At 43.9% G+C, this 25,542-nt stretch overlaps 1 protein-coding gene across 4 annotated transcripts; it reads left to right on the top strand.

Moving 5' to 3' along the window:
* Positions 1 to 3,218: 3,218 nt before the first annotated feature.
* On the top strand, positions 3,219 to 25,146 carry UPF3A (UPF3A regulator of nonsense mediated mRNA decay). Of its 4 annotated transcripts, none has more exons than XM_032402545.1 (10): positions 3,219 to 3,469; positions 4,156 to 4,262; positions 5,555 to 5,661; positions 9,528 to 9,626; positions 9,748 to 9,858; positions 13,321 to 13,376; positions 13,467 to 13,613; positions 19,055 to 19,212; positions 21,430 to 21,727; positions 24,029 to 25,146. In XM_032402545.1, the coding sequence occupies exons 1-10, from the start codon at positions 3,263 to 3,265 to the stop codon at positions 24,179 to 24,181; spliced, it is 1,443 nt and encodes a 480-aa protein (XP_032258436.1). In that variant the 5' UTR covers positions 3,219 to 3,262; the 3' UTR covers positions 24,182 to 25,146. The 4 variants fall into 4 exon arrangements, with proteins under 4 accessions (XP_032258436.1, XP_032258435.1, XP_032258437.1 ...); XM_032402544.1 differs by having other exon boundaries at positions 13,467 to 13,625; XM_032402546.1 differs by lacking the exons at positions 21,430 to 21,727; positions 24,029 to 25,146 and adding an exon at positions 11,599 to 11,634 and having other exon boundaries at positions 13,467 to 13,625; positions 19,055 to 19,370.
* The last annotated feature ends 396 nt before the right edge of the window (positions 25,147 to 25,542 follow it).

Below are 25,542 nucleotides of genomic sequence, written 5' to 3'. Positions count from 1 at the left end.
CTTGTTGATCTTCTGCCTCCTTATTCTGTTACTGAAAATGGAGTGTTGAAGTCTGAAACTGAGCGTAGAATTGTGTCTTTCTCCCTTCCATTTTGCCAGTTTTGGCTTCATGTATTTTGGGGCTCTCTTCCTGGATGCATATATGTTATACTTCTTTCATCTTCTTGATGGATTGACCCTTTCATCAATATATAATGTCCTTTTTGTCTTTTATAACAGTTTTGCCAGCCCAGCTCTCTCCGTTACTATTTACATGGGATATTTTTTCATCCTTTTACTTTCACCTTTTTGTGTTTTTGTATCTAAGCAAGTCTCCTATAGATGGCATACAAATGGACCATAATTTTTTTTATCCATTTTGGGTTTTAATTGGAGAATTTGATCATTTACATTTGAAGTAGTTACTGATAAGGAATTTAGCTTAAGCTGCCACACAGCTGTTTGTTTTCTGCGTGTCGCATATTTCTTGTTCCTCAGTTCCTTTCACTGCCTTATTTTATAGTTGATCTTTTTGTGTATTTTGTATATTTCTTTATTTTTGTTGTTGTTTTTCTTCATGGCTACCTTGGGGATTACATTTTCCATCTTAAATTTATAACCATCTAATTTGAGTAATCCCAATTTAGTGTTAGTAGCATACACACACTGCTGCTATGCGCCTCGCCTTCCCCCTTTCTTAATATTGCTATTGTCACAGATTATGTCTTTATTCATTGTTCCCATTAACATTGATTTATAATTTTTGTTTTATTCATTTGCCTTTTAAATCATACAGGAAAAAAAGAATTACAAACCAAGAGTACACTAATACTGGCTTTTATATTTACCTATGTAGTTATCTTTACCTTTGTTCTTTATTTCTTGATAGGATTTAAAATTATTGTTTAGCATTCTTTCGTTTCAGCCTGAAGGGCTCCCTTTGGCATTTTTTGAAGGGTACTTGTACTTGTCTATAAGTGACAAACTCCCTTAACTTCTGTTTATTGGGGATGTCTTCACTTCTCCTTCCTTCTTGAAGAATGGTCTTGCCAGATACGAAATTTTTGGTTGACAGTATTTCTCATTCAGAGCTTTAAATATGTCATCTAATGGAGATAGGATTGTATAATTCATTTGTCAAAATCTTGTAAGCCCTCATCCTGACTTCAGCAGGTACAGTATCCTACTTTTTAATGGTTTCGGAGACATTTATTCAGAGCATGATTAACAAAGTATTGCACAGGAATGAATTTTCCGGGGGGTTTGATTGGTTTAGTGGGTTGGTTAAGCGTCCAAGATCTCAGCTCAGGTCTTGACCTCAGGGTCATTAGTTCAGGCCCCATATTGGGCTGTACGCTGAGAGTGGAGCCCACTTAAAAAAAATTTTTTTTTCTGGCATCTGAAATGATCCTTTAAACACCAAAACTTTTATCTTCACCTAAAATGTATTTATTTGACAGAGAGAGACACAGCGTTTGACAGAGGGAACACAAGCAGGGGGAGTGGGGAGAGAGAGAAGCAGGCTTCCCACCGAGCAGGAAGCCCATGTGGGACCCTGGGACCTTGACCTGAGCCAAAGGCAGACGCTTAAAGACTGAGCCACCCAGGTGCCCTCCAGGTCTTTGAAGTAAGGCTTTGTACATTTGAGGAATCTGAATGCAGCTATTGATGCTTCCAGGGCCCAGCATCCAGGCTGTTCTCTTTCAGCTTACCACAGTGAATGTTTAATGCAGTAATGCACTTGGACCATGAGTTACCTACTACTCTTTAGACTCAAATACTGAGGTTTTGAGTTTTCATCTTTATGTAATGGCTTTTCGGTCTCTTCTCTGTCAGGTATCACATGTACCTATTTTTATGCCTCCCCTCTTTAGCTAGGGCTAAGAAAATCAAATGACTGAACTTAAAATAGTAATTTTTAAAATAGATAAAAATGGGGCACCTGGGTGGCTCAGTTGGTTAAGCAACTGCCTTCGGCTCAGGTCATGATCCTGGAGTCCCACGATCGAGTCCCGCATCAGGCTCCCTGCTCGGCAGGGAGTCTGCTTCTCCCTCTGACCCTCGCCCCTCTCATGCTCTCTCTCTTTCTCTCTCTCAAATAAATAAATAAAATCTTAAAAAAATAATAATAAAATAAAATAGATAAAAATGAAGGTATTAATACTGTTTTCACATTTATTTTGCCTTCCAGACCAAAATATTTCTTCATGTAATTTCTTCATTGATCATGCGGTATGATTTTTTTAGGTTTCTCAAAGAGCAAACTCCTGATAAAAAGGAGCCATCACCGTATTGCCAGTGCTTTAAGAAATAAAAGGCAAATCCAAGCTGTTTTTCAGATCAGCAGCTAATGCCAATGTTTAGGCTTCAGAGAGTATCAAAGAAAGGTACTTCTATTACTTCCCAGTTTTGTACTCTTACAATGATAGTTTCCTAAAAAGGAATCCTTGCCAACTTTAAAGTGACCATACTGTCATTTTCAGAGGAATAGGGGTATTCTGGTCACCTGCTGCTTTAAACCACAGCCATTTACCAATTAGATGTGCTCCCAAGTAAAATGTGACCAGCATTTACCTCAGGACCACATTCATGTGCGGCAAAGTTACCTACTTTATTCACTCTGACGTTGAGAGATTATTTTGCCTTATTTTGTCTATAGTTGTGTGTGTATGTAAAACCAAACATTTTAACAGGCTTGGTGATGATGTCTAGGAAGCTAGATTTTGTGATGTACTTATTTTTTTATATAAAATCTTAAGCTATTTTATAAGTATATTTCATTCACTTTATCTTGAAATTTGTATTGTAAGATTTTTTTAATGTTCAAAATGTCATCAATCAAACCTGAATTCTAAAATTCTGTGATTTTTGTGAAACCATTTCTTAGAAACTTTGTTAATGACAGGAAGTAAAGAGGGGCACCAGGGTGGGGTGGCCCAGTCAGTTGCCTTCGGCTGGGGTCTTGATCTTGAGGTCCTGGGATCGAGTCCCCTGTTGGTCCCTAATTTCCCGCTGGCCGCCTACTGGGCGAGGCCTTTCCTCCCCTCGCCGCCCCAAGACCCTCCCGAGACCCGGCTACCCGCGCCAGTCGCCCTTTGCCCACCCCGTGCACTCCCGGGCCGGAGGTCCGGGTCCGGTCCGGGGCACGCCCCAGGCCCCGGAGGGCAGGCGGAAGGGGTGCTGGACGTGGAGCATCATGGGCCCGGGGGGAGGGGCGGTGGCCCAGTTCTCGCGACATTTCGGCCCGGGAGGGAGGCAGCAGCGACTCCGCGGCGGGTGCGAGATGCGCTCAGAGAAGGAGGGAGTGGGAGGCTCCGGGGTGGCCGTTGCTGCGCGGGACCCGAGCGGGAGAGAAAAGCTGTCGGCTGGGGAAGTCCAGTTCCGCCGGGAGTCGCCGCGGCGAGAACCAGAGGTGCCACCAACCTCGTCCTTCGGCTGTGGGGGCGGTACAGGCAAACCTCGCGAGGAGAAGAAGACGGTTCTGAGCAAGGTGGGGGGGGAAGGGCGGGGCAGACCAACCTCGCGAGAGGAGGAGGGTCTTCAACAGGGTGGGTTGAGGCGAGAACGGAGTGGTGCGTGCAAACCTCTCGAGATGAGGGATGGTCTTGGGCGAGGGGAGGCGGGGCCAAGGGTTGGCGTCATGCTGGAGGCGGAGGGGCGCTAAGGGTGGCGGGTGGGCGGGCGAGCCTCGCGAGAAGAGGGATGGTCCTGCGCAAAGGCGGGGCGGGCTCAGGGTTTGGGGTGGAGCGGACGGGGCGAGGCCGCGGGCGGCGTGTTCTGGGAGCGCGGGGCCGGGGCCGGCCGCTTCAGCACCGCTGACAGCGGCCAGGCGGGGGCCGTTTCCCGCCCCGCCTGGAGCCTGTGGTGTTTCCGGTCGGGGATGAGCGCGGAGACGCTGCGATCCGCGGCGGGGTGCCGGTCCGGGGCGGCGGGCGCCCACCGCGGGCTTGTGAGGTTTGAGTTTTCCACTCGGGCACGGACAGTACGCGTCGTGCCCACAGTCGTCGGGGTTCCCGAGAAGGGAGCTGTGTTAGGCGCAGCCCCTTCTGACGGCCGTGCTGTGTCACCCGTGCATCGCGGGCGTTTCTGCGCTCCCTCTGAGCCTAAACACAGGCGGCGTTCAAGGGATGGAAGCGCTGGGGGGGACGCCAAGCCCACCGTCCGTCCTCTCCTCAGGTGGTGATCCGGCGGCTTCCTCCCAGCCTCACCAAGGAGCAGCTGGAGGAGCAGCTGCACCCGCTGCCCGCGCACGACTACTTTGAGTTCTTTACCGCCGACTTGAGGTGAGAAGCTGGGAGGCCTTGTCGCTCGCTGGGAGGTGGTTGTAGACCGCGGAAGCTGTCTCCGTCTCTTTCCCACACGGACCCAGAAATCAGCGCGCACCTTACTTGGACATGATCGTTAAATTCCTCTAAAAGAGATTTGAAATGTGCCGGTACTAGCACCCCCATCATCCAAAAAGACAAACTCCGGAGAAAGAAACCGTATCCAGCCCTCAGAAACCCTGTGCTTGCGTCCAGCGCTACCACCCCCACCCACACCTACCAGCTGCTTGTCTCCTTCCCTTTCACCCCTGGGTAGAAGGGTGACTCCGAGGACACTTTAACACGTCCACATCTTCTCTTTGTGAACGAAGAGAAAGCAGACCTCAGGTTAGACCTTCCGCAGGGGACAGGTCAGCTACATTTTGTGATTTTCACTGTTTCTACTACACTCTTGATCATCATTGGTACCCTTGTTATCTTCAGTGTCGTGAGTTGGCATTTGTGGGAGCCCTATAAACTCTCCTTCTGAATAAATACTGTTTAAGTAACAACTTTCAGTCTATTCAAAGAAAAATATTTCTAACGGAAATATAGATTTGGTTTAAAAAAAGTAACAGGTGAATTTCAAATGACTAAAGTTTGAGAAAACTGGTATAGTTAAAGGACAGGCCCTGGACTCAGAGTGATTCAGGTTGGAATCCCAGTCCCACTTTTTAACTAGCTGTACCTTTTGCACGTACTGAATTTCTCTGAGCCTGTGTTCTCATCTGTGAAAGGGGGTTGGAAGTTCTGCCTATGAAGGAAGTTGGTAGTTTTGTGGTAGAGGAGAAGGGCTTAGTTCTTCTGTAGCCCCCATACCGTGTGCTGCAGTTAATAACCCTTAGAGTACGCAAAGGTGTTCTCTGAGTCAGTGAAGATTCTTTTGTGCAATATGATGTTTTCATTTATGAATCATGACTAGATTTTATTGGGTCATGATGTGTGATAAGGAATGACCTTTGAATAACCTTGCCTTTGGTTTTCAACTTTGGAAGACCAGTATTATAACCCTGTTTCTGTGTAGTAGAGAGACTGCCCTTAGTGTCTTTCCCAAGTTATTAAAAAGATCTTGGGTAATGTTTTGTTTATTATGGGTTTTTTTTTTTTTTTTTTTTTTTTTTGCTAAAGAATACCCAGATTGTTGTAATTAGCTGAGAGGTGTTCTTTGGCACATAGGTTTCAGTTTGTTGTATCTAGAAAAGAAAAAAAAGCAAAATTAAAGAAGTCTTGCATTTTTTACTAACCATTTTCACTGTTATCTCTTATTTCAGTCTTTATCCTCATCTTTATTCAAGAGCATACATTAATTTTAGAAATCCTGATGACATCCTTCTTTTTAGAGATCGTTTTGATGGCTATATCTTCATTGACAGTAAAGGTTGGATCATTGGCTTTTTAAACTATTATAATCTCAAAGTACGTTAATTAAGTTTTGCTGGAATGTTTGTAAATTATAATTAAGTTCTCAGATACCAATCTAAAATAATTTCATAAATTTCAATTGTGTTACTGTGGTTGTGTGCTTATGTTGAAAATTAAAATTATATATAAACCAAAGAATTCCATCAATTCTTTGTATCAGTGACAACCTATTTTTATATTATTGGAGTGAAGTTTTTAATATAAATGAGTTTTCTGATAATTGAACTTCCCTTTCTTATGTACCAAAACCAAATCACTTTACTTTTGTGCAATAGGAATTTTCTAAAATATATTATTCACTTATATCTATGTCTTTTTAAACAGTGTGCTCTTTATATTTTGGCTCAGGTCACGATCTCAGCATCGGCTCCTTCTTCACTCATTGGGGAGTCTGCTTAAGATTCTCCCTCTCTCCCTCTGCCCTTTGTCCCTCACTGAAATAAGTAAATAAATTAAGATTTTATTTATTTGACAGAGAGAGAAAGAGCACGAGCAGGGGAAGTGGCAGGCAGAGGGAGAGGGAGAAGCAGGCTCCCCACTGAGCAGAGAGCCCGATGGGGAACTCAATCCCAGGACCCTGGGATCATGACCTGAGCTGAAGGCAGAGGCTTAACCTACTGAGCCATCCAGCACCCCTAAATTAAGTAAATACATCTTGAAAAAAAAAATAAAAAAATAAGCATGTTAAACAGAGTACTCTTCATAATTATACCATTTTTGGACAGTGTCATGGGGGAGGGGATTGTAATAATGAACATAAGTTTCTGACTCTGTTGAACAGCATTGCCTGCTGAGACAGGGATATTTACCTCTACTGTAAATGGTTCCGATTCTCTGTACTTTTTGGATCTTGCCTTTGTCCTCCCTCCCGTCAGACTGTCAGCTGTTGTGTCCACTGCGATCGAGCTGGTACAACTGTAAGAGCATATTCTCTGAATACCCCTCACCAACCACCCTCCTCCCACTCCACTCCACTGCTGCTAAGTGTTTTCTTCTTCACTGAGAGCTAACAAAATATCCTTAAAGAGTGACTAGGCTGAGGCCAAGAGATTCTTTCCTGTGAGGAAAAGCAAATGTAATCTTGAACTATTTTTAAGATTTTATTTTTTTAAGAGAGAGCACACATGCGTGAGGGGAGGAGCAAAAAGGGAGGGAGAGGGACAAGCAGTGCAGAGGCCAACGCCTCAATCCCACGACCCTGAGATCATGACCTGAGCCCAAACCAGGAGTCAGATGCGTCAGATGCTCAACTGACTGAGCCACCCAGGCGTCCCTCATCTTAGTCTTTTCTGAGCATACAGTTCAGTAGTATTAAGTACATTCACACTGTTGTGCACCCCATCTCCAGAACTCTTTTCATCTTACAAAACTAAAACTCTGGACTCTTTAAATAACTCCCCGCTTCTCCCTGACCCCTAGCTCCTGGCATTCACCTTTCTATTTTTTGTTTCTATGAATTTACTAGTCTAGATACCTCATATAAGTGGAATCATACAGTATTTCACATTGCATGGTGTCCTCAATGTTCACCCGTGCTGTAGCATGTCTCAGAATTTCCTTTTTAAGACTGAGTAATACGCTACTGTGTGTATATACCACATTTTGTTTATCCATTTACAAAGAGCTGGCTTGCTTCCAGCTCTTTGCTATTGTGAATAGTGCTGGTGTGAACATGGGTGTACAAGTATCTGAGACTCTGCTTTCAGTTTTTTTGGGTATAACCATAGCAGAATTGTTAGATCATATAGTAATTATATTTTTAATGTTTTGAGGAACTGCCATACTGTTTTCCGTAGAAGCTACTTCATTTTGTATCCCCGCCACCTGGGCATGAGGCCTCCCAATTTCTCCACATCCTCCCAACACTTGTCGTTTTCTGTTTCTTTGATAGCAGACATCCTAATGGGTATGAGGTAGTGTTTCGCTGTGATTTTGACTTATATTTCCCTAATGCTTAGTGATGTTAAGCATCTTTGTGTGCTTGTTGGCCATTTGTGTGTCTTTGGAGGAATGCCCATGTTTAAATTGAGTTGTTTTTTGTTAAGTTGTAGATTTTTTTATATATATATATGTATATTATGGCTCTTAACCCCTCATCAGATGTATGATTTTTTCCCATTCCATAGGTAGCCTTTATATTCTGTTGATTGTATTCTGTGACACTCAGGTGTTTTTAATGTGATGTGGTCCAGTTTTTCTGTTTTTATTTTAGTTGCCTGTACTTTTGGTGTCACATCTAAGAAATCACTGCCAAATCCAATGTCAAGTTTTTCCTCCATGTTTTCTGCCAGAGTTTTATAGTTTTAGGTCTCATGTTTAGGTGTTTGATCCATTTTGAGTCAACTTTTGTCTGTGGTATCTGATAAGAGTCCAGCTTCATCCTTTTGCATGTGGATATCCAGTATTTCCAGCAGTATTTTTTTTTTTTTTTTGAGGTTCTATTTATTTGAGAGAGAGAGAGCGAGAGAGAGCATGAGCAATGTGAAGGACAGAGGGAGAAGCAGACTCCCCACTGAGCAGGGAGCCTGATGTGGGGCTCGATCCCTGGACTCTGGGATCATGACCTGAGCTGAAGGCCGACACTTAACCAACTGAGCCACCCAGGCGCCCCTAGCAGTATTTGTTCAAGAAGACTGTCCTTTCCCCATTGAAAAGTCTTGGCACCCTCATGGAAAACCATCTGATCATGTATGTGATGGTTTATTTCTGGCTCTGTGTTCTAGTCCATCGGTCTGTGTTTCTTTTTTTATGCCAGTACCATACTGTTTTGATTACCATCGCTTCATAAGAAGTTTTGAAATCAGGAAGTGTGTCAACTCCTACTTAGTAAGTATCTATGTACCAGGCATGTGGGTGCAGCAGTGAATCAGACATTGTTCCTGCCTGTCCAAAGCCCTGCTCTCCTCCTGGTTCTTGACTTTATTCCAGATAGTTAAAGTTAGCACAGAAATATTGTCCAGATAAATAAGAGTTGCAATATCATGGTCACCTGACCATTCCTGACAAGGCTAAAGGATTCAGTACCAACATGGAAGCGTTCCATCAGTTGATTAAGTAAATAGTGAACGTTTCTCAGTATGTTCCTGCCCCCCACTCCCACCCCCCCCACCCCGCACATAATGACCAAATCAGTTTCTCGTGGCTTTTGTTCTAAACTTTTCTGTTTGAAGCCAACCCTGTCTGAGTATTGTGCATGCCTTCTGAGGCCCCTCTTTTAGCCAAGTGTCTCTTCTAAACATACTAATTCCCTTGAACTCATATAACAGATTGATCATTGAAACAACCTTTTAAAATTTAAAAAAAGAAAAAATGTGACTAAGGAACCTATTTAAAGGTATTCCATGATAAACTCTTCAGTGAGGGAGAGAAGGGTTTATTGACATTTTAAGGTGTGTGTCTTGATGAATTTTGAATGCATTCAGTTATGTAGCCACTACTGCAACATGAGAAATCATTTTCTTTAATAAATAAGTGCTCGTCCTTTGTTCAGATCTGGAGTTTGACATGCTAAGTTTGCAGGTGCTTGAAAATAATAGTTTAAATGGTAATGTTATGGTCAATCTTTAAGAAACCTAGATCATGGGGCACCTCAGTTGGTTAAGCAACTCACTCTTGATTTTGGCTCAGGTCGTGATCTCAGGGTCACGGGATTGATCCCCGCTGGGGCTCTGCTGGGTGTGGAGCTTGCTTAAGACTCTCTCTCCCTCTCCCTCTGCCCCTCCCCCCACAAAGAGAAAGAAAAAAAGAAAGCTAAATCATTATTTTCCAAAATGAATATAGTGGAATTTTAGAATGGTTTTTGCAATTTGTTTTCTGTTAAAGGCCTAGAATATCCTGCAGTGGTAGAGTTTGCCCCATTCCAGAAGATAGCCAAAAAGAAACTAAAGAAAAAAGATGCCAAAACTGGAAGCATTGAAGACGGTGAGTCCCTTTACAGAGGCTGGATTATGAAACTGCCAAATTAAATACACTGATCAAATATAATTCCTGTCCCATATGTGGGGAGGAGCATGTTTTTCTTTTTTTCTTTTTTAATTTACAGATCCAGAATATAAGAAGTTTTTGGAAACTTACTGTGTGGAGGAAGAGAAACCTAATGCCAATCCCGAAACTCTTCTGGGAGACATAGAGGCAAAGACAAGAGAACTTATTGGTCTGTTTGCTTATGTCTTCTCTTTACTTGATTGAGATATGTATTTGTTTCTTTTTTACGATTATTTAAAAATTCACACTTGTGACAGGCTTAGCAGGGATGTAGAGTGTTTTCCAGTTGTAACAAAAATATGGCAACCTGGGAAAATATTTCTGAGGGAGAGCACCAGAGCTTTTGGTTACAGTTATTTGTTCACAGTAGCTGATTTAACGTGTAGCTCAAAGGATTTTTTTTTTTTTTTTTTTTTTAAAGATTTTATTTATTTGACAGAGAGAGAGATAGCGAGAGCAGGAACACAAGCAGGGGGAGTGGGAGAGGGAGAAGCAGGCTTCCCGCTGAGCAGGGAGCCCGATGTGGGACTCGATCCCGGGATTCCGGGATCATGACCTGAGCCGAAGGCAGACGCTTAACGACTGAGCCACCCAGGCGCCCTCAAAGGATTTTTTAATCACTAAAGTAAATATTTATAAAGATGTGCTTAGCAAGCATGTGCTCGTTTTTGGTCTGCACACGTTGAGTGGGTACCGACTCAGCCTAGGTGTGTGGAGTGAGCATGAATGGGACACATGAGGCCTCTGCTGTCATGTATCTGTCCTGCTCGTGGGGAAGACTGTAGTAAACACCTGTAACAATAATCAGGCTTTAAGCCAGGGCATGTCTATGTGATCAGTGCCACAGTATGATGAAACAGTCCTGGGAGGGCAAGGCCCTCTGAGAGCAGGCGTGCTAAGACATGGAAGAAGAAGGGACTAGAGACAAGAGCTGGAAGCTGAGCTGTGGGCCTGTAGGAACAGGATGTATGCCTGTGTGGTTGGTACATGGTGGGCCCGGGGCAGAGTGGCTGGAGAGGCAGGTGCGTAAGAGGTTTGCAGTTTGTTCAAGAGAAAGCTGGAGACCGCTGAGGGAGTGATGTGGCCTGATTAGTTTTCCTCATCACTCCATGCACATTGCTCTGTACGCGATGGATTGCTAGCTGCAGAGTCTGCATATGCTCTGGCAGATTGGGTGTGGGAAGAAAGGAAACAAAAAGAATCCAGGCCTCCAGGAGTTTGACTCAAACAGATCAATGAGTGGAGGCACCATTACTGACATGGGGCAGACTGGGGAAGAAACATTACTGGAAGCGAATTGAGATCCACTGTAGAACATGTTAAATTTAAGAAGAGCTAAAAAAGGAAGCAAGTTAGAAATTATTTGTAGGACTTGCCCCCTGCCCCCTTCCCTCTTTGCTGTGTAAATGCTCTTGTACTGGATAGCCACAGAAAAGGACCAGGGTCTTCCACTTGTGGGCAGTTTTGAGATAGTCCTTGGTGGCCAGACGCACACCATCCAGCTGGCTCCAGCCACCCTCCCACACCAGAGGGACGTCCTCTCCCATCCCAGCCCCTTGCTCGGTACCTGGTGCACAGTAGGTGCATTGTAGTGTTTTATGGAATGAGTAAGTGTGATTCACAATCTAGTAGCCCAGGATGAGGCTGTGGAGCTTTGTTTCTGTGATCCAGTTTCTGCCCATCTAAGTTTGGATCTTAATCCGGCAATTCAAAGCAAGTTGCCTTTTTCTTTTCTTAGATTCTGGCCTTTAGTGGATTCTATGATCTAGTCTGAGCAATGAGGGTTAAATGGAAATATTAATTCCCTCTATAGTTGCAGGTTAGTGCAGTGGCATAGCAGGGTCTGTAGAGCAGACAGACCTGGGCTCAGCTTCCACCCCTGAGACTTAGCATCCCTGTTTCCTCCCAGGTGGTTGTGACAGTGCCCAGGACGCAGCAGCTGTCTGTAAGTGGTAACAGGCTGTTGGTTAAATTCGTGTTACATTACATGGCCATGCACCTTCTGTTTAACAAATAATACACTTTTATGGTTTGTAAAGCACTTTCTTTCTTTCTTTCTTTCTTTTTTTTTTAAAGATTTTATTTATTTGAGAGAGAGAGCACAAGCAGAGGGAGAGAGAGGGAGAAGCAGGCTCCCTGCTGAGCGAGGAGCCCGATGTGGGACTCGATCCCAGGACCCTGGGATCATGACCCGGGCCGAAGGCAGCCACTTAACTGACTGAGCCACCCAGGCGTCCCTGTAAAGCACTTTCAAATACAGGGTTTCATTTACCTTTCACATTGATCCTTTGGGGTAACGAGGCAGGTATTTTGTTGGAGAAGAGAGAAGGTGGGTGGGGTCTTGTCAGCTCCTCCACCCACCCAGGGAGGTCTTGATCCTGCTCTTTGCTCACTAGTCCAAAACTCCCACGGTGCAGAGCAAGAGTCCTCCCTAATTTGAGGCAACTGCCTGTTACAGAGGGCATCAGCTGTGCTCATCCTGAGCCAGAGTTCATGATTAACATAGGAGCCACCCAGGGAGGGAATGGGCTCTTCTTGGCCCCTGCACCTGTGAGGAAATGAGCACATTTGCCCAGCCCTAAATCTGGGGCTGAGCTTTCCTGGCAGAAGCCATTTGACACATTATGTCGGGGTGTTCAGGAGTTCTTAATTCCAAATTAAGAATCCCTGCCAGGGGCTCTCTTCTAAAATTCCTAATTCTCAGAATTCGAGAAATGTCATGGCCAGTCTTCAAGTGCGTCCAGGGATTCTTCCTTCCCCCCATTTAATCTTAGGTTTTGAAAGAGCTGTGGAATAGATCCACACCATTTCCACTTTCCCCCCTGCATCGTCAGCCACTGACATGGGGAATACATATTTCTTAGAACCAGTCCCCCTGAGAGGCTGCCTTGAGGCCTGCCATATTTGGGCACCAAATTCCAGGTCAGATCAGACACTTCTGGGGCATGAAAGCTGAGGATTGAGTTTAAGTTTACAGAGAGCTTCATTCCTGGGTGGTTAGTGCTGCTTAGATGAAGTGCCCTGTGGGGTCATTGTCTAAACTTTTACATCTGGTTATTCTGGTTTGTGGAGTGTATATGATAAGAAATTACAAGAATCTACATTGTTTAACATCATTGTCTAGAGAGCAGAAAAGGAAGAAATTTCCAGAATATGTGTTGAATCAAAGTGAATCTGTAACAGTGTTACGTAATGTTTTAAAATACCTGCAAACATGGGAAGATACTCATAACGTTCGGGAAGTCTAATGTGTTGTACTCACTTTTCTTTTTTGCTTTTATAGCTACTTTGTAATATGAAGACCCTTGAGAATCAGGAATTCGTTGCCTACTGTTGGCAGAGTTGTCAGCGCCTCCAAATTACCTGACTTTATGGTGGTGGAATAGGGACTCCCCACATACAATGTGTGCTCATCTAAGTTCTGTGTGTTTATTTATTTATAAGATTTTATTTTTAGTAATCTCTACACCCAGCGTGGGGCTCGAATTTACAACCCCAAGATCAAGAGTTGCATGCTCTTCTGACTGTGCCAGCCAAATTATTTAAGATTAAATTGGAAACAAGTATTTAAAATGAAGGAAAGAAATCTTATTTTAGAGTTAAATACTACATTACAATTTTTGTGTTTTAGCTAGAAGAACCACACCTCTTTTGGAATATATTAGAAATAGAAAATTAGAGAAGCAGGTAGGTTTGCCCTTTTACCTGATGAGTATCCTTCCTGTCCCTCCCACGTCCACACAGATAATTTATACACATGCTTTTCCATGTCTCTAGAGGATTCGAGAAGAGAAGCGAGAAGAGCGAAGGAGGAGGGAGCTGGAGAAGAAGCGTTTACGGGAAGAAGAAAAGAGAAAGAAGAGAGAAGAGGAGAGGTGTAAGAGGAAAGAGGCAGACAGACAGAAGAGAGCTGCTGAGAGAGAAGTAAGGATTAAGGTAATTTTGAGGAGACAGTTCATGTCTTTTTTCCAAAGCTAGTTCTGCTATAGTCGTGCCTTTTACGTATTTAGCTCTTCCAACTTGTAAGGACATTTTTAGTTAGCCTAGTCTTTTGTTATTATGGTTCCATTTCTCTGCAGTGCAGCAGGGGTTCTCAAACTGTGTTCCCTGATCCCTGGGGGTTCCTTGGGCATACTGTGGGGGAGGGGGCCCAGCCTCCTGGGTGTGATGGCAGCACTTCACCCAGAGGAACCCCACACTACTTGTCACAGATTGGGCTTCTGCTTACATTTTCCTTTAGAGAAAAGACTCCCTGACTAAAATGTACACATTTAGAAATCGGTGGCTTGGTGTATACTGGCCTTTCTAGATGAAGGCTCACTCCTGGAACTGGGTTTTACCATTTTTTTTTTTTTTTTGCAGTAGCAGCAGTGGTTTCTAAATCTCTTGCCCAGTTTCTCCTTTGACTGATGTATTCATTTAGAAGGGTGGGTTAATGCACAGAAGGAGTTCTTCCCTGTGTAAAATAGGGTGCTCCAGTGTGAGTCAGTCCTTCCTTGTTAGTATCTGTTCGGATGACCTTATCAAACCTAGATTTCAACCTCATATGTATCTTCCCTCATTCCACGAAGGCTTTGAAGTACTTTTAGAGATTAATTGAAATTGTATCATAAAAAGAAAAAAGATCAGGACTTGGAGGAAGATAGAGTAGAAAGGGAGAGAATGGGGAAGAGGTCAGAGCCGCCATAATTGAGCCATAGATTAGTTTCTTTATATATATATATTTTTAATTTAAATTGAATTAATTAACATATAGTAAATTACTAGTTTCAGAGGTAGAGTTCAGTGACTCGTCAGTCTACGTAATACCCAATGCTCATTGCATCACGTGTCCTCCTTAATGCCCATCACCCAGCCACCCCATCCCCCCACCCCCCTCGCCTCCAGCAATTGTCAGTTTGTTTCCTGTGGTTAAGAGTCTCTTATGGTTTGTCTCCCTCTCTGATTTCATCTTTATTTTATTTTTCCCTCCCTTCCCCTATGATCCTCTGTTTTGTTTCTTAAATTCCACATATCAGTGAGATCATGTGATAATTGCCTTTCTCTGATTGACTTATTTCGCTTAGCATAATACCCTCTAGTTCCATCCACGTTGTTGCAGATGGCAAGATTTCGTTCTTTTTGATGGCTGCGTAATATTCTATTGTGTATACATACCACATCTTTATCCATCATAGATTAGTTTCTGATATGCTTGATCAGAAAAATAGTTTCATTATCCATGAGGAGAAAACATTGCATTTCTTCAAGGGAGGCAAAGCTTTTTCTAGGCCTTTACTTCTAAATCAGTTTCTCCTTATAGGTGGTCACATGGGGCTCACTAGCTGGAGGGAACAATTTCTTAACAAAATTCCTATGAAAACACACTACTGTGTGTATCCATCAGGCCTGGCTGGGTTTGCTGCAGTAACAGATAGCCTCACACCTCACCGGTTCACATAACTAGAGTCTGTTGTTGGTATTCCATGGCCATTGTACGCTGCTCACCATTGCCATCCAGTGACCCATTGATGGAGGCTTCACCTTGGCATTTGCTTCCTCATTCCTTATGATGGGGAGGGGAATGTGTGATACAGAAGATTGCATGCTGGTTCTTTTCTTTTTTTTTTTTTAAAGATTTTATTTATTTATTTGACAGAGAGAGACAGCGAGAGAGGGAACACAAGCAGGGGGAGTGGGAGAGGGAGAAGCAGGCTCCCCGCTGAGCAGGGAGCCCGATGTGTGGCTCGATCCCAGGACCCTGAGATCATGACCTGAGCCGAAGGCAGACGCTTAACGACTGAGCCACCCAGGCGCCCTGCATGCTGGTTCTTAAACCACATGGAAGAGACACAGCCCTTCTGCCCACATTGCACTGGCCAGAGCAAGCCACATGGTGGCACCTAATCTCAGATGTGGGTCATATTCAAGAAGTGCCAGGAAGAGAACCAGAAATGTCTCTCTTTAAGTTTAAAGACATTGTTGAAAACCTTATCTTGATAAAAGGTGTGGGGCAGGTCACATTCCTTGAGCACATTTGCTGTGAAGACCAAATCTAGATGTTCAAGATGAGTAGGGAACTGATTGTCCCACAGAAAGTATCTTAGAATCTGATGATAACATTGATGAGATTGAGGAACCCAACCAAGACTATCAAAGATGGTCTGTCCCCTGTCAGCAAGGACATGGCAAAACCAGGGTATTTCTAGGGGAAATAACTGAGGGCATGTTTTCCGTTTGTCCATGTGGTTTAGTGAACACACAACTCTCGCAAGAAAATTGTAGCAGATTTACTTCCTATAACAAACCTGACATCTCCAGCGGCATAAATTAACAGCCCTCGAAAGGTAACTGATAATGAAACCTTAATATTGTAGGGAAACCTTAAACATGAATTGTGGTAGAAATTCAGCTGTCATTGCCGGGCTCAGAGTAGGTGTTTGCATTTAATGCAAATTTTATGGTCACAGATGGAAATATTGCCTAATCTTCTCATTGATCTTTCTAAACACATAATAGCCAACTTACTGCCTAATCTTTACATTCTCAAAAGCGCTTTTTTCAGTAGCTTGAGAGTTTTTCAGGAATAATGTTTGAAACCTGTAGCTTACAATTTCAATTATAATTTTAAGTAAGACTTAAAGTATTTGGAGTATAGCATTTCACATTTACATTTTAAATTATGAAATTAGAGTCCAAAATAAACCAAAGAAATAAAAACAAAATTAAGTCAGTAAAAATAAACGTATGATCTTTCATATAGAAAAGAAGTCAAAACATAAAGGAAGAGAAAGGGTATTCCTTTTTTTTTTTTTTTTTAAAGATTTTATTTGAGAGAGAATGAGAGACAGAGAGCATGAGAAGCAGACTCCCTGCTGAGCAGGGAACCTGATGCGGGACTCGATCTCGGGACTCCAGGATCATGACCTGAGCTGAAGGCAGTCGCTTAACCAACTGAGCCACCCAGGCACCCTGAGAAAGGGTATTCTTATCCAAATCTGGTAACACAGGATCTTGGTTGCAGAGTAGACCCCTATGACATGGGTAATCAGCAGCTTCTGCCCTTACGAGTGTCTGGTGTCCTGACCTGAGGACACACACCCCAGCCCAAGGTTTGCCCTAAGTGAGCATCTGGCCTCATTTTAGGGATGTCTGATTTACAAATCATTTGGAGGGGTGCCTGGGTGGCCATCTTTGGAGTTAGTCATTACTCTCACCATCTCTGTCATCTCGACTCCAGCCTGATATTTCTCTTCTTTTGGTCCAGACCCTCAAATTTTAAAGGTAGCTTCAAGTTAAGGAAAGGTCATTTTTCCACAGTTCAGTTCTCTGAAAAACTTCCATCTCCCACTGAAAGTCATAGTCCAGGAGTGAAGCAATCACATGCTAGAACTTCAGGGCCAATTGGAAAGTCACCATGAACACTCGCATTGGTCGATCTTATTTATCACAAGCCTGAAAATGCACAGTCCTGGAAAAGGTGGCCTCTCTGTGCACACACGTAATTTTTAAAAAGGAGAGGGCAATATGAAGGGGGCTGAGGTTTGATCACCAAAAATCAGCACAATGAAAACAAGTGATAATGAATAATGGGCACTAGAATTCAAATTACCAGATGTTTTAAAGAGATGGGGTGCCAGTTTTCAATTCCGTTTGAACACCACATTACAAAAGAACTATTTTTAAAAATAAAAAAGGATTGAGGGTAAAGACACAGACACCCAGTCTGTGTTGGAGGTTTGGAGAAGTGGTGTTGGAAAGGACACCACACATTTGGTTTCAGAAGTATTGCAAGTAAAAACAGTTCAGAGGTGCACAAAATTATTTGTTGGATGGACGGGTGGAAACACAAACTATTATACTTCCCTGTGGTTTACTTTTATTACCAGCATATATTACCTTTTTAATTAAAAAATATGTTGGGACACCTGGGTGGCTCAGTTGGTTGAGTGTCTGCCTTTGGCTCAGGTCACGTTCCCAGGGTCCTAGAATGAGCCCCAAGTACCTGCTCCCTGCTCAACGGGGAGCCTGCTTCTCCCTCTGTCTCTGCCTGCCACCCCCCCTCCTTGTATGTGTGCTCTCTGTCAAATAAATAAATAAGACCTTAAAACATAAATGTCAATAGATATCTGAAAGGAATTGTTTAAATTCACAGACTCCACAGGCAGAATAAGAGTATGTAAGGTAACATAGTGCACACCTGTGATGAGAAGCAACTTTTCATACTCAGTCTTATATTTTATCTGTTTCATTCTTAAATTAACTCACATAGTTGAAATTTATCTGTGTATAATTTTGCTATAGTACAATTTAAAATTTGTTCACTTTTATAAGTTAGAAAAAATTCTCAGAAGTATACCTTCTACTTTTGTTTTATAAACTGACTTACCTGTGGCACTTGAATTTCAAAGAGTAAACTATGCAGAGAATGGCGGCGGGAAAGGCCCAAATTTGAAGACAGCAACTTGCTCATGTTGATTCAAGAAAGAGTAAGATGTGTTTTCAAAAAGTTTATTCTAAAAGTCATCAATATAAAGCAACATTTTATTTTATTTATTTTGTTTTTTTTAAAGATTTTATTTATTTATTTGATAGAGAGAGACACAGCAAGAGAGGGCACACAAGCAGGGGGAGTGGGAGAGGGAGAAGCAGGCTTCCCGCAGAGCAGGGAGCCCGATGGAGGGCTCGATCCCAGGACCCTGGGACCATGACCTGAACTGAAGGCAGATGCCTAACGACTGAGCTACCCAGGCGCCCCATAAAGCAACATTTTAAACAATATATTTTTACATTATTACAAAAGCAGTACTTGTTCATTTTAGAGAAAACTAGAACTTGGTGACAAAAGGAAAGAAGATCATTTCAGTTCCACCACCTGAAAATCATCACTATTAACAGTGTCGCCAGTCTTTTCTCTGTGTGTAAACATATAAATAGAGACCAGGTCCTTTATTCGTCAATAAGAACATTTCATCAGGGGTGCCTGGGTGGCTCAGTCGTTAAGCATCTGCCTTCAGCTCAGGTCATGATCCCAGGGTTCTGGGATCGAGCCCCGCATCCGGCTCTCTGCTCAGTGGGGAGCCTGCTTCTCCCTCTCCCACTACCCCTGCTTGTGTTCCTTCTCTCACTTTGTCTCTCTCTGGAAAAAAAAAAAAAATCTCATCACATCAACTGTTCTAAATCGTTGTTCATAACTATCGTCTTTCATGGACTGAACGTTCCCCTCGGTATTTAACCAAAAACCTGGTTGCTGCACCTTTAGCTTACATTTTTTGCTATCCAAACATTTGTGCTCAATGTTGTTTTATATTTTTAACTTATTATTAAACAACTACATTTATAAAATCCTCCAAAAGTGATATTTTACTGATATTATAATTTCTTAGCTTCTTAAGAAACCAGAAAAGGGGGAGGAACCAACTGAGAAGCCAAAAGAAATAGGAGAGGAAGTGGATATTGGAGATGGAAAACGGGAGCCCTGTGCTAGCTGTGCTGTCCTGAAGCCCACGCCCTTGGAGGGCTTGCTGGAGGAGCCCAGGGAAAAGTAAGCCCACACTTTTGTTGCTTTGACCACATGAAGGATCACAGAAGTGGCGCGAGCCAAGCTACTCATGCTGTTTGACAAAGTCCAAGTATGGGGGACGATCCTGAAAACAGGAGACTCCACAGCTGGCGCCTGCTCTTCTCTCTCATTTTGTTTATGGCAATCTTTATAATTGGAATATTTTTGGGGTTTCATGATAAAGTGACTACTCACCTTAGTTACGCCTATGTAAGCAATCATAATGAAACTAATTCCACGAAGAATTAGTTTCTATAGAACAAAATAACAAGACGGTCACGCTCTGTCTAGCACCTTTCTCTTTGCATACTGTTTTTTAGTTTTAGCGAAAGCCAATAAGCAGAAATCAATAAAGGTCATGTTAATCATTACAAAGGGAAAATGAAAGAAGGCTATGGCTGTAATCCAGAAAATGATCTAAGATTTGGAAAAACAAAAATATCCTAACATATAAATAAAGTTCCTCCGAGGCTGTCAGGAGGAGATGCTTGCAACCTGATCCTGTGTCTCTGTCTCCTCATTCGCCGACGCCGTCCTTTCCTACGAGAGACCCACCCTGGCTGGAGCTGGACTCTGGCACAGAAGGATCTATCAGTACTAGTTAGTGCTTGTATTTCATACTGCTGGTGGAAATCAGGGATTTTACCATGATATGCTTGTCCACATCTTTATTTTCTACTTGGTCATGCTGGGAACTTAGCTCCTTTCATCTGAATCCTCCAGTCTGTCTTCCAACCAGGGACATGTGCTTCTGCTGGTTCCTTAGCTATGCTTGTCCTGGCCTCTTCCTTTGGATTCCTGTTATCGCCCTTTAGGTCTTCAGGATCTCCTTCGCAGTCTCTTGTCCAAGTGCTAGGCTTCCTTTGTTGGCGTTATCCCTGTGGCCCTTCCGTGGAATTTGACCAGCAGCTGCGGATCCTGGTGTTCCACTAGCCCTGCCTGTTTCAGGCTAGGGGTCCTTGAGCATGTACTTCTCTGCCTGCTTGTGACATGCTGCTTATGAAAGGAGCTCAAGCAGGGCTTCTGTGGGAATGGGACAGACACGGTCTCTGCACAGGGGCCGGAGAGACCCGCCAGAACCTTGTCAGGCGGGAGCCCCTCCCTCCTGCCCTGAGCTTCCTCAAGGTTTGGTCATCTCCACACAGTCGGTGGGGAGTATCTAGGCTTCTTGTTCCCCTGGCCCAGGGCTCCTGCCCATGCACTGCATCAGGACACCCCTGGAGCTTCCTGGAGCCCGGGGCTGCTCTGCTTCTGAGGTGTCTGGAAGTGAATTTACGTTTGCAGGCAAGATGGCAGGGTCATGGGATTAAGCTGCTGTTTGCCCAGAAACAGCAATCTGAATGACTTCTTACTGTCTTTCTTCCACACAGAGTTGTGATTAAAAAAAAAAAAAAAAGTTTCCCTCTTTTTTGGGGTTCTGGTTTATTGGTTTGTTTATAAAATTAATTTATGCATGATTATGAAATCTATGATCTGTTAGCACTGTGGTTTCTGTTAGAGGTATTTGTATTATTGCTTATGATACGACAGTGCCTTTTGTCATGTTTCTGGCATGAATTCACACTTTGCTTATAGATCTTTTTCTCCCCACCAGTCCTGCTGCTTCTGTTTTGTGGGAAACCACAGACAGCATGTGAGGACTTTTACATGTGGGTTGTGAAGGAAAAGACTTTAAGAACCAAAGGAGCTAAGCAGCCATGTATTTATTTATTATGCATTTATCAGTTTAATATATGTATGAAATTATACAAATAAAAATTATACTATAAAAATTTCAGTTAATTTTAGCTACACTTGAAGCAGAAACTAAGCCATCAGTATCAGCTCTGTGTCATAATGGACATGGACCTGGGCCACTAGGAAAGTCACATGAGCACTTTGGTCTCCTGTACTTTATCTGTAAAGGGGGGAGTTATTATTTGCTTTGGGGGGTTACTGAGATTTAGAAAACTAAGTATATATGCTTGTGATGTATGTCATTCAGGTTTGGCAGTAGATACTGTCGTTACTGTTGTCGATTCATCTTTCAACAATGTTTTCTTGAATGCCTGTGCTGTGCCCATTACGTGCGTGCCTGCAGTGCGCTGATGAGCAGACTGAGGTATTTCCTGCGTCTCTGGAACTTGCAGTCTGGATGGGAAGATAGGTGCTTGACAAGCAGTATACCTAAGGTTACTGAGAATTTGTACTGAATCACAGGTCGCAGAATGACAGTGATAAAGAGAAAAGGGAGATGGAGAGAAGATTTCGAGAAAAAGAGCCTGAAACACAAAGATGCCACGTGGATGACAGCAGAAAGCACAGAGCTCACTGTGAGTTTGACAAGTTTTCAAGGAGAAAAGAAGAAGAGCTGAAATGGGGGAAAGGAGTCCCCTCAGACAGAGGGAAGAAGGGGAGCCAGGACAGTGGCATCCCTGTGGAGGCAGCAGAGTGGCCTGGGAGAGAGCACAGGAGTGAAGGCGGCCCAGCACCCAAAGCGGAGTGCCCAGGAAACAAGGTTCTTCATTCATTCATTCATCAACCCTAAAAGTATAAACTACAGCTCTGCAGGCTTATACCTGCTTTGCCAAACAGAAGTTACTTTGTTTAGCCAAAACAGAGAAATCCACATTAGGTGTCTTGATATTTCGGATCACACACTCTGACAGTGGGAAGTCCACCCCCACTGGTCCTGCACTCTTAGGGAGGCACTGCCCGAGAGCTTGCATTTCATGATACTCTGTGGAGCTTTTCTTACATTACTAGTAACATACTGATTATTAGGAGATAGTCAAATGGCTCATAAATACCTGTCAGATCTGCACAGTCGACACAGGGTTGGAATTGCCCATTTAGACCAACAAATGGCTTTTTTTTTTTTTCCCCAAGAGTTTGATGTTAATTTTTATTCAGATCACTGTGTTGCAGAGAAGCAATATTAATGGGGTCCCGTCCCTTCCAGGGCCAGGCCCCGGCCCCATGGTGCCAGCCAGCCCCCCACCGCCCGGCCAACCGATGACCGAGGGGACCAAGGCTCCCCGGGCTGCAGTCCACACCGTCCTGCCACCCCATCCCTGACCTCAGCAGACACACTGTCCTCTGTCTGCTTGATTTTGTCATTTCAGGGGTGCTTTAGAAGTGGAAGCACACGGTGTGTGACCCGAGATTGGCTTTCTCGCTCAGCAGAATTCCCTTCAGATCCACCCAAGGTGTTGCTGGTATCAGTGATGTGAATTTTTAAAATGTTTCCAGTAAAGGCAAGGCAGAGCTACCGGCAAGAGGGGAGCCTTCTCATCTGTAGCCTTGACTAACCCCGTCTGTGTTACTCAGAGGTTTCTGTAGTTACCTTCACCGCAGGTACAGCAGGCACGGCCACGGGTCTTCTTGGTGGGGGTTGTTTCATGAACACTTGTGTTTCAGCTGCCTTCTGATGTAGCGACAGTGAGTGATGTGTATTTACACAGCTTTAGGTGTTGGGACTCCTCTCAATTAACTGTGACGCTCTGGGGGTAATGAGGTGCCTTGTGCGTAACGGCGCCTTTTGTATGAGGCCTGGCTGGTTACCGTGTCCTTACACCGTCTGTGCACACCAGTGTTGCCCTGGTGAAAAGCAGGACCGTGCGTGTTGGCCTCAGGCAGGAAGTGGCATGGGAGCCCTGCACCTCTGTGTGCACGGGGATTCAGACCCACAGTGCCTGCCCAGCCCTTTCCCACTCTCTTCACTGGCCAGGCTTCCGCTAAGGAAGAGGGCATGCCAATAAATGCCCTGGTGGTGACTGTGGGGCCTGGGAGTGGGTAAAGGTGAGTTGGTGAGCCCTGCAGAAACATACCGTGCGGGATGTGCCAGGGCCCCCAGGTGGCCAAGGAAGGGGTGCAGGTGCACGAGGCTCCCCTGAGCCAGGGGTTGGTTGGTCCCCCTCTCCTTCAGGGCAGAGCTGGCTGGCTTCCCACTGTTGCTCCTGGTCCTTAACCTTCACAATCCCTTGTTCCTTCACTGGCCTCACCATCCTAGTGTCCTTAAGTAGTTCAGTAGTATTTTACACACTTTATTCAAGCATTGTTGCGTTCTTCCACCTCTGAGAGTTTAATCAGATGAAGGGGACAGTTCAGGAATAACCCACGTGGAAAGTGCTCATTACAGATCTTATTATTATTTTTTTTTTATTTTTTAAAGATTTTTTATTTATTTATTTGACAGAGAGAGACACAGCGAGAGAGGGAACACAAGCAGGGGGAGTGGGAGAGGGAGAAGCAGGCTTCCCGCGGAGCAGGGAGCCCGATGTGGGGCTCGATCCCAGGACCCTGGGATCATGACCTGAGCCGAAGGCAGACGCTTAACCATCTGAGCCACCCAGGCGCCCCTCATTACAGATCTTATTAACTATTTGGTTCATGACCCTAAAAAGCCACCTCTGAGGGGCTATGCCTTGCTTTGTCTTAGGCTGCGTGTTTACCCTACCTGGTGAGTTGGAGGGGCTGAGATGTAAGTCTTCATCTCTCCACCTGGGAGGGGAATGCCGTGGTTCTACTGGCTCTGGGGGTGTTCTGGGTTTGAGCGTAACATTTCCCCAGATACTAATTTTACCTTCTTTCAAAGTTATTTTAAATGTTAACTGTCTTCCTTTTCATGGCTTTTTTTTTTTTTTTTTTTGGCCTCAAAATGCCTGGTTTCTGTGATAGTGCTGAAAAAGGCAGATTTTTAGCTGTAAGACTAATTTGCTTTAGATAATGAGGATCATCAGACTCTGGAAGTAGAGACTTTTGCTCCCTCCTGTATTGCCAGCCTTTGGAAGGGTAACCCACCCCTCTGTCCCGGCAGGATCGGCCGGCCTTGCAGCTGTACCAGCCAGGAGCTCGCATCCGAGCACGAGAAACTGCTGGGGGGATCTCTGTGGAGGGCCGTGATGGAAGCAGGGGTGAGGCTGAAGATTCGGGACGGTCCGGTTCCCAGCAGAGTGAAGAGGCAGGGTGAGTCAGCGTGCACGTTTGACGGGAAGCTCCCATTCAGCATTTTGTGGGTTAGAGAGCGTGTTCCAGAAATTTATCAATTAGCCTAGAGTATAGGTGCATTTACTCCTTTTAAAGAAATCAGAAACTAGAAATATACGTGTGTCATAGAAACATCTAGAAACCATTCTTAAGAAGCAGCCTGTTAAAAAATTGAAAAGTTGTCATAGATTTCACTGTTTTTAGTATAAACTAGTATATACTGTTTAGCCAAAACAGAACAAGTAATCTCTTTGAAAAGTAGAAACATATGATAAAAACAGGGAAGAAAATTAGTATTATACCAGTGTGGACTCTGAAGCACTTTGAAACATGTTGTAGGAATAACCTGTACTTTGAGTTCTACACATCTGTGAGTAAGTGATCTTTCGGGATTTGCATCACGCGTGTGTATGAGCTGTAGTTTAAAAAAGGGAAGGGAGCAGCTCTCACGCCATTATAAGCTGGTGATCCAGACACCTGTGCTATCGTGAGCGTTCTGACGTCTCTGTGCTGTAGCTGCGAGGACAGGAGCCTTACCACTATGGGAAGTTTTACAGCTTTAAGTATTGCCCCTTCAGCAATTTGGCCACTGACTTTTTTCACAGTCTTTTGATGGATGTGCTGCTCATGGTGTATAACCACTGTTATGTAAGGGCTGCTGAGATAACATAAGGGCATTATTTGGGGACAGGGATAACAGGTACAGCATCTGGGGTTTTCCTTTTTGCATTCTGAGGCAGTTTTATTTTTAAAGGACTTAATGGAGCATTCTGTAATTATGCATTCACAGTATTTTTTAATGTTAGTGAAATTGTTAAACATTAATGTATTTTTGGCACTATGCTTTGGACCACATATTAAATAATTTTAGTTGCTGTGGATTTGAAGTCCAGGTTATGGTACTTTTCCTATATCAAATTTTACATAATAAAATACTGCTTTTCAAAATGTAGCTTTAATTACCTGAGTATTTTATTGATTATTCCTTACTAAATATGAAATGTTTATCAAAAAAACTGTGAATTTGGGGCACCTGGGTGGCTCATTCAGTTAAGTGTCTGTCTGCTCAGATCATGATCTTGGGGTCCTGGGATTGAGCCCCACATCGGGCTCCCTGGTCAGCGGGGAGGCTGTTTCTCTGTCCTCCCACCCTGCTTGTGCTCTCTCTCCCTATCTCTGTCTCTCTTGGGAGGGGGCAAGATGGCAGAAGAGTAGGGGACTCTGATTCAACCAGTCCGCTGAATTTAGCTGGATATCTACCAGACCATTCTGAACACCCACGAAATCAGCCTGAGATGTAGGAATATATATCTGGATCTCCACAAGCACGGTTTCGAGGGTGCA

The sequence above is a fragment of the Phoca vitulina genome, unplaced genomic scaffold (assembly GCF_004348235.1).
Source record: "Phoca vitulina isolate PV1807 unplaced genomic scaffold, GSC_HSeal_1.0 scaffold5, whole genome shotgun sequence".
In the NCBI taxonomy this organism is placed as follows: Eukaryota; Metazoa; Chordata; class Mammalia; order Carnivora; family Phocidae; genus Phoca; species Phoca vitulina.
This window is presented reverse-complemented; position numbering and strand designations above follow the sequence as displayed.

Excerpts from the sequence above, each read along its gene's own strand:
- UPF3A (XM_032402544.1), top strand. The coding sequence starts at position 3,263 with ATGCGCTCAGAGAAGGAGGGAGTGGGAGGCTCCGGGGTGGCCGTTGCT. Across the intron at positions 3,470-4,155 it reads AGAAGACGGTTCTGAGCAAG|GTGGTGATCCGGCGGCTTCC; the intron begins GTGGGGGGGGAA and ends TCCTCTCCTCAG. Across the intron at positions 13,626-19,054 it reads AGAGAGAAGTAAGGATTAAG|CTTCTTAAGAAACCAGAAAA; the intron begins GTAATTTTGAGG and ends ATAATTTCTTAG.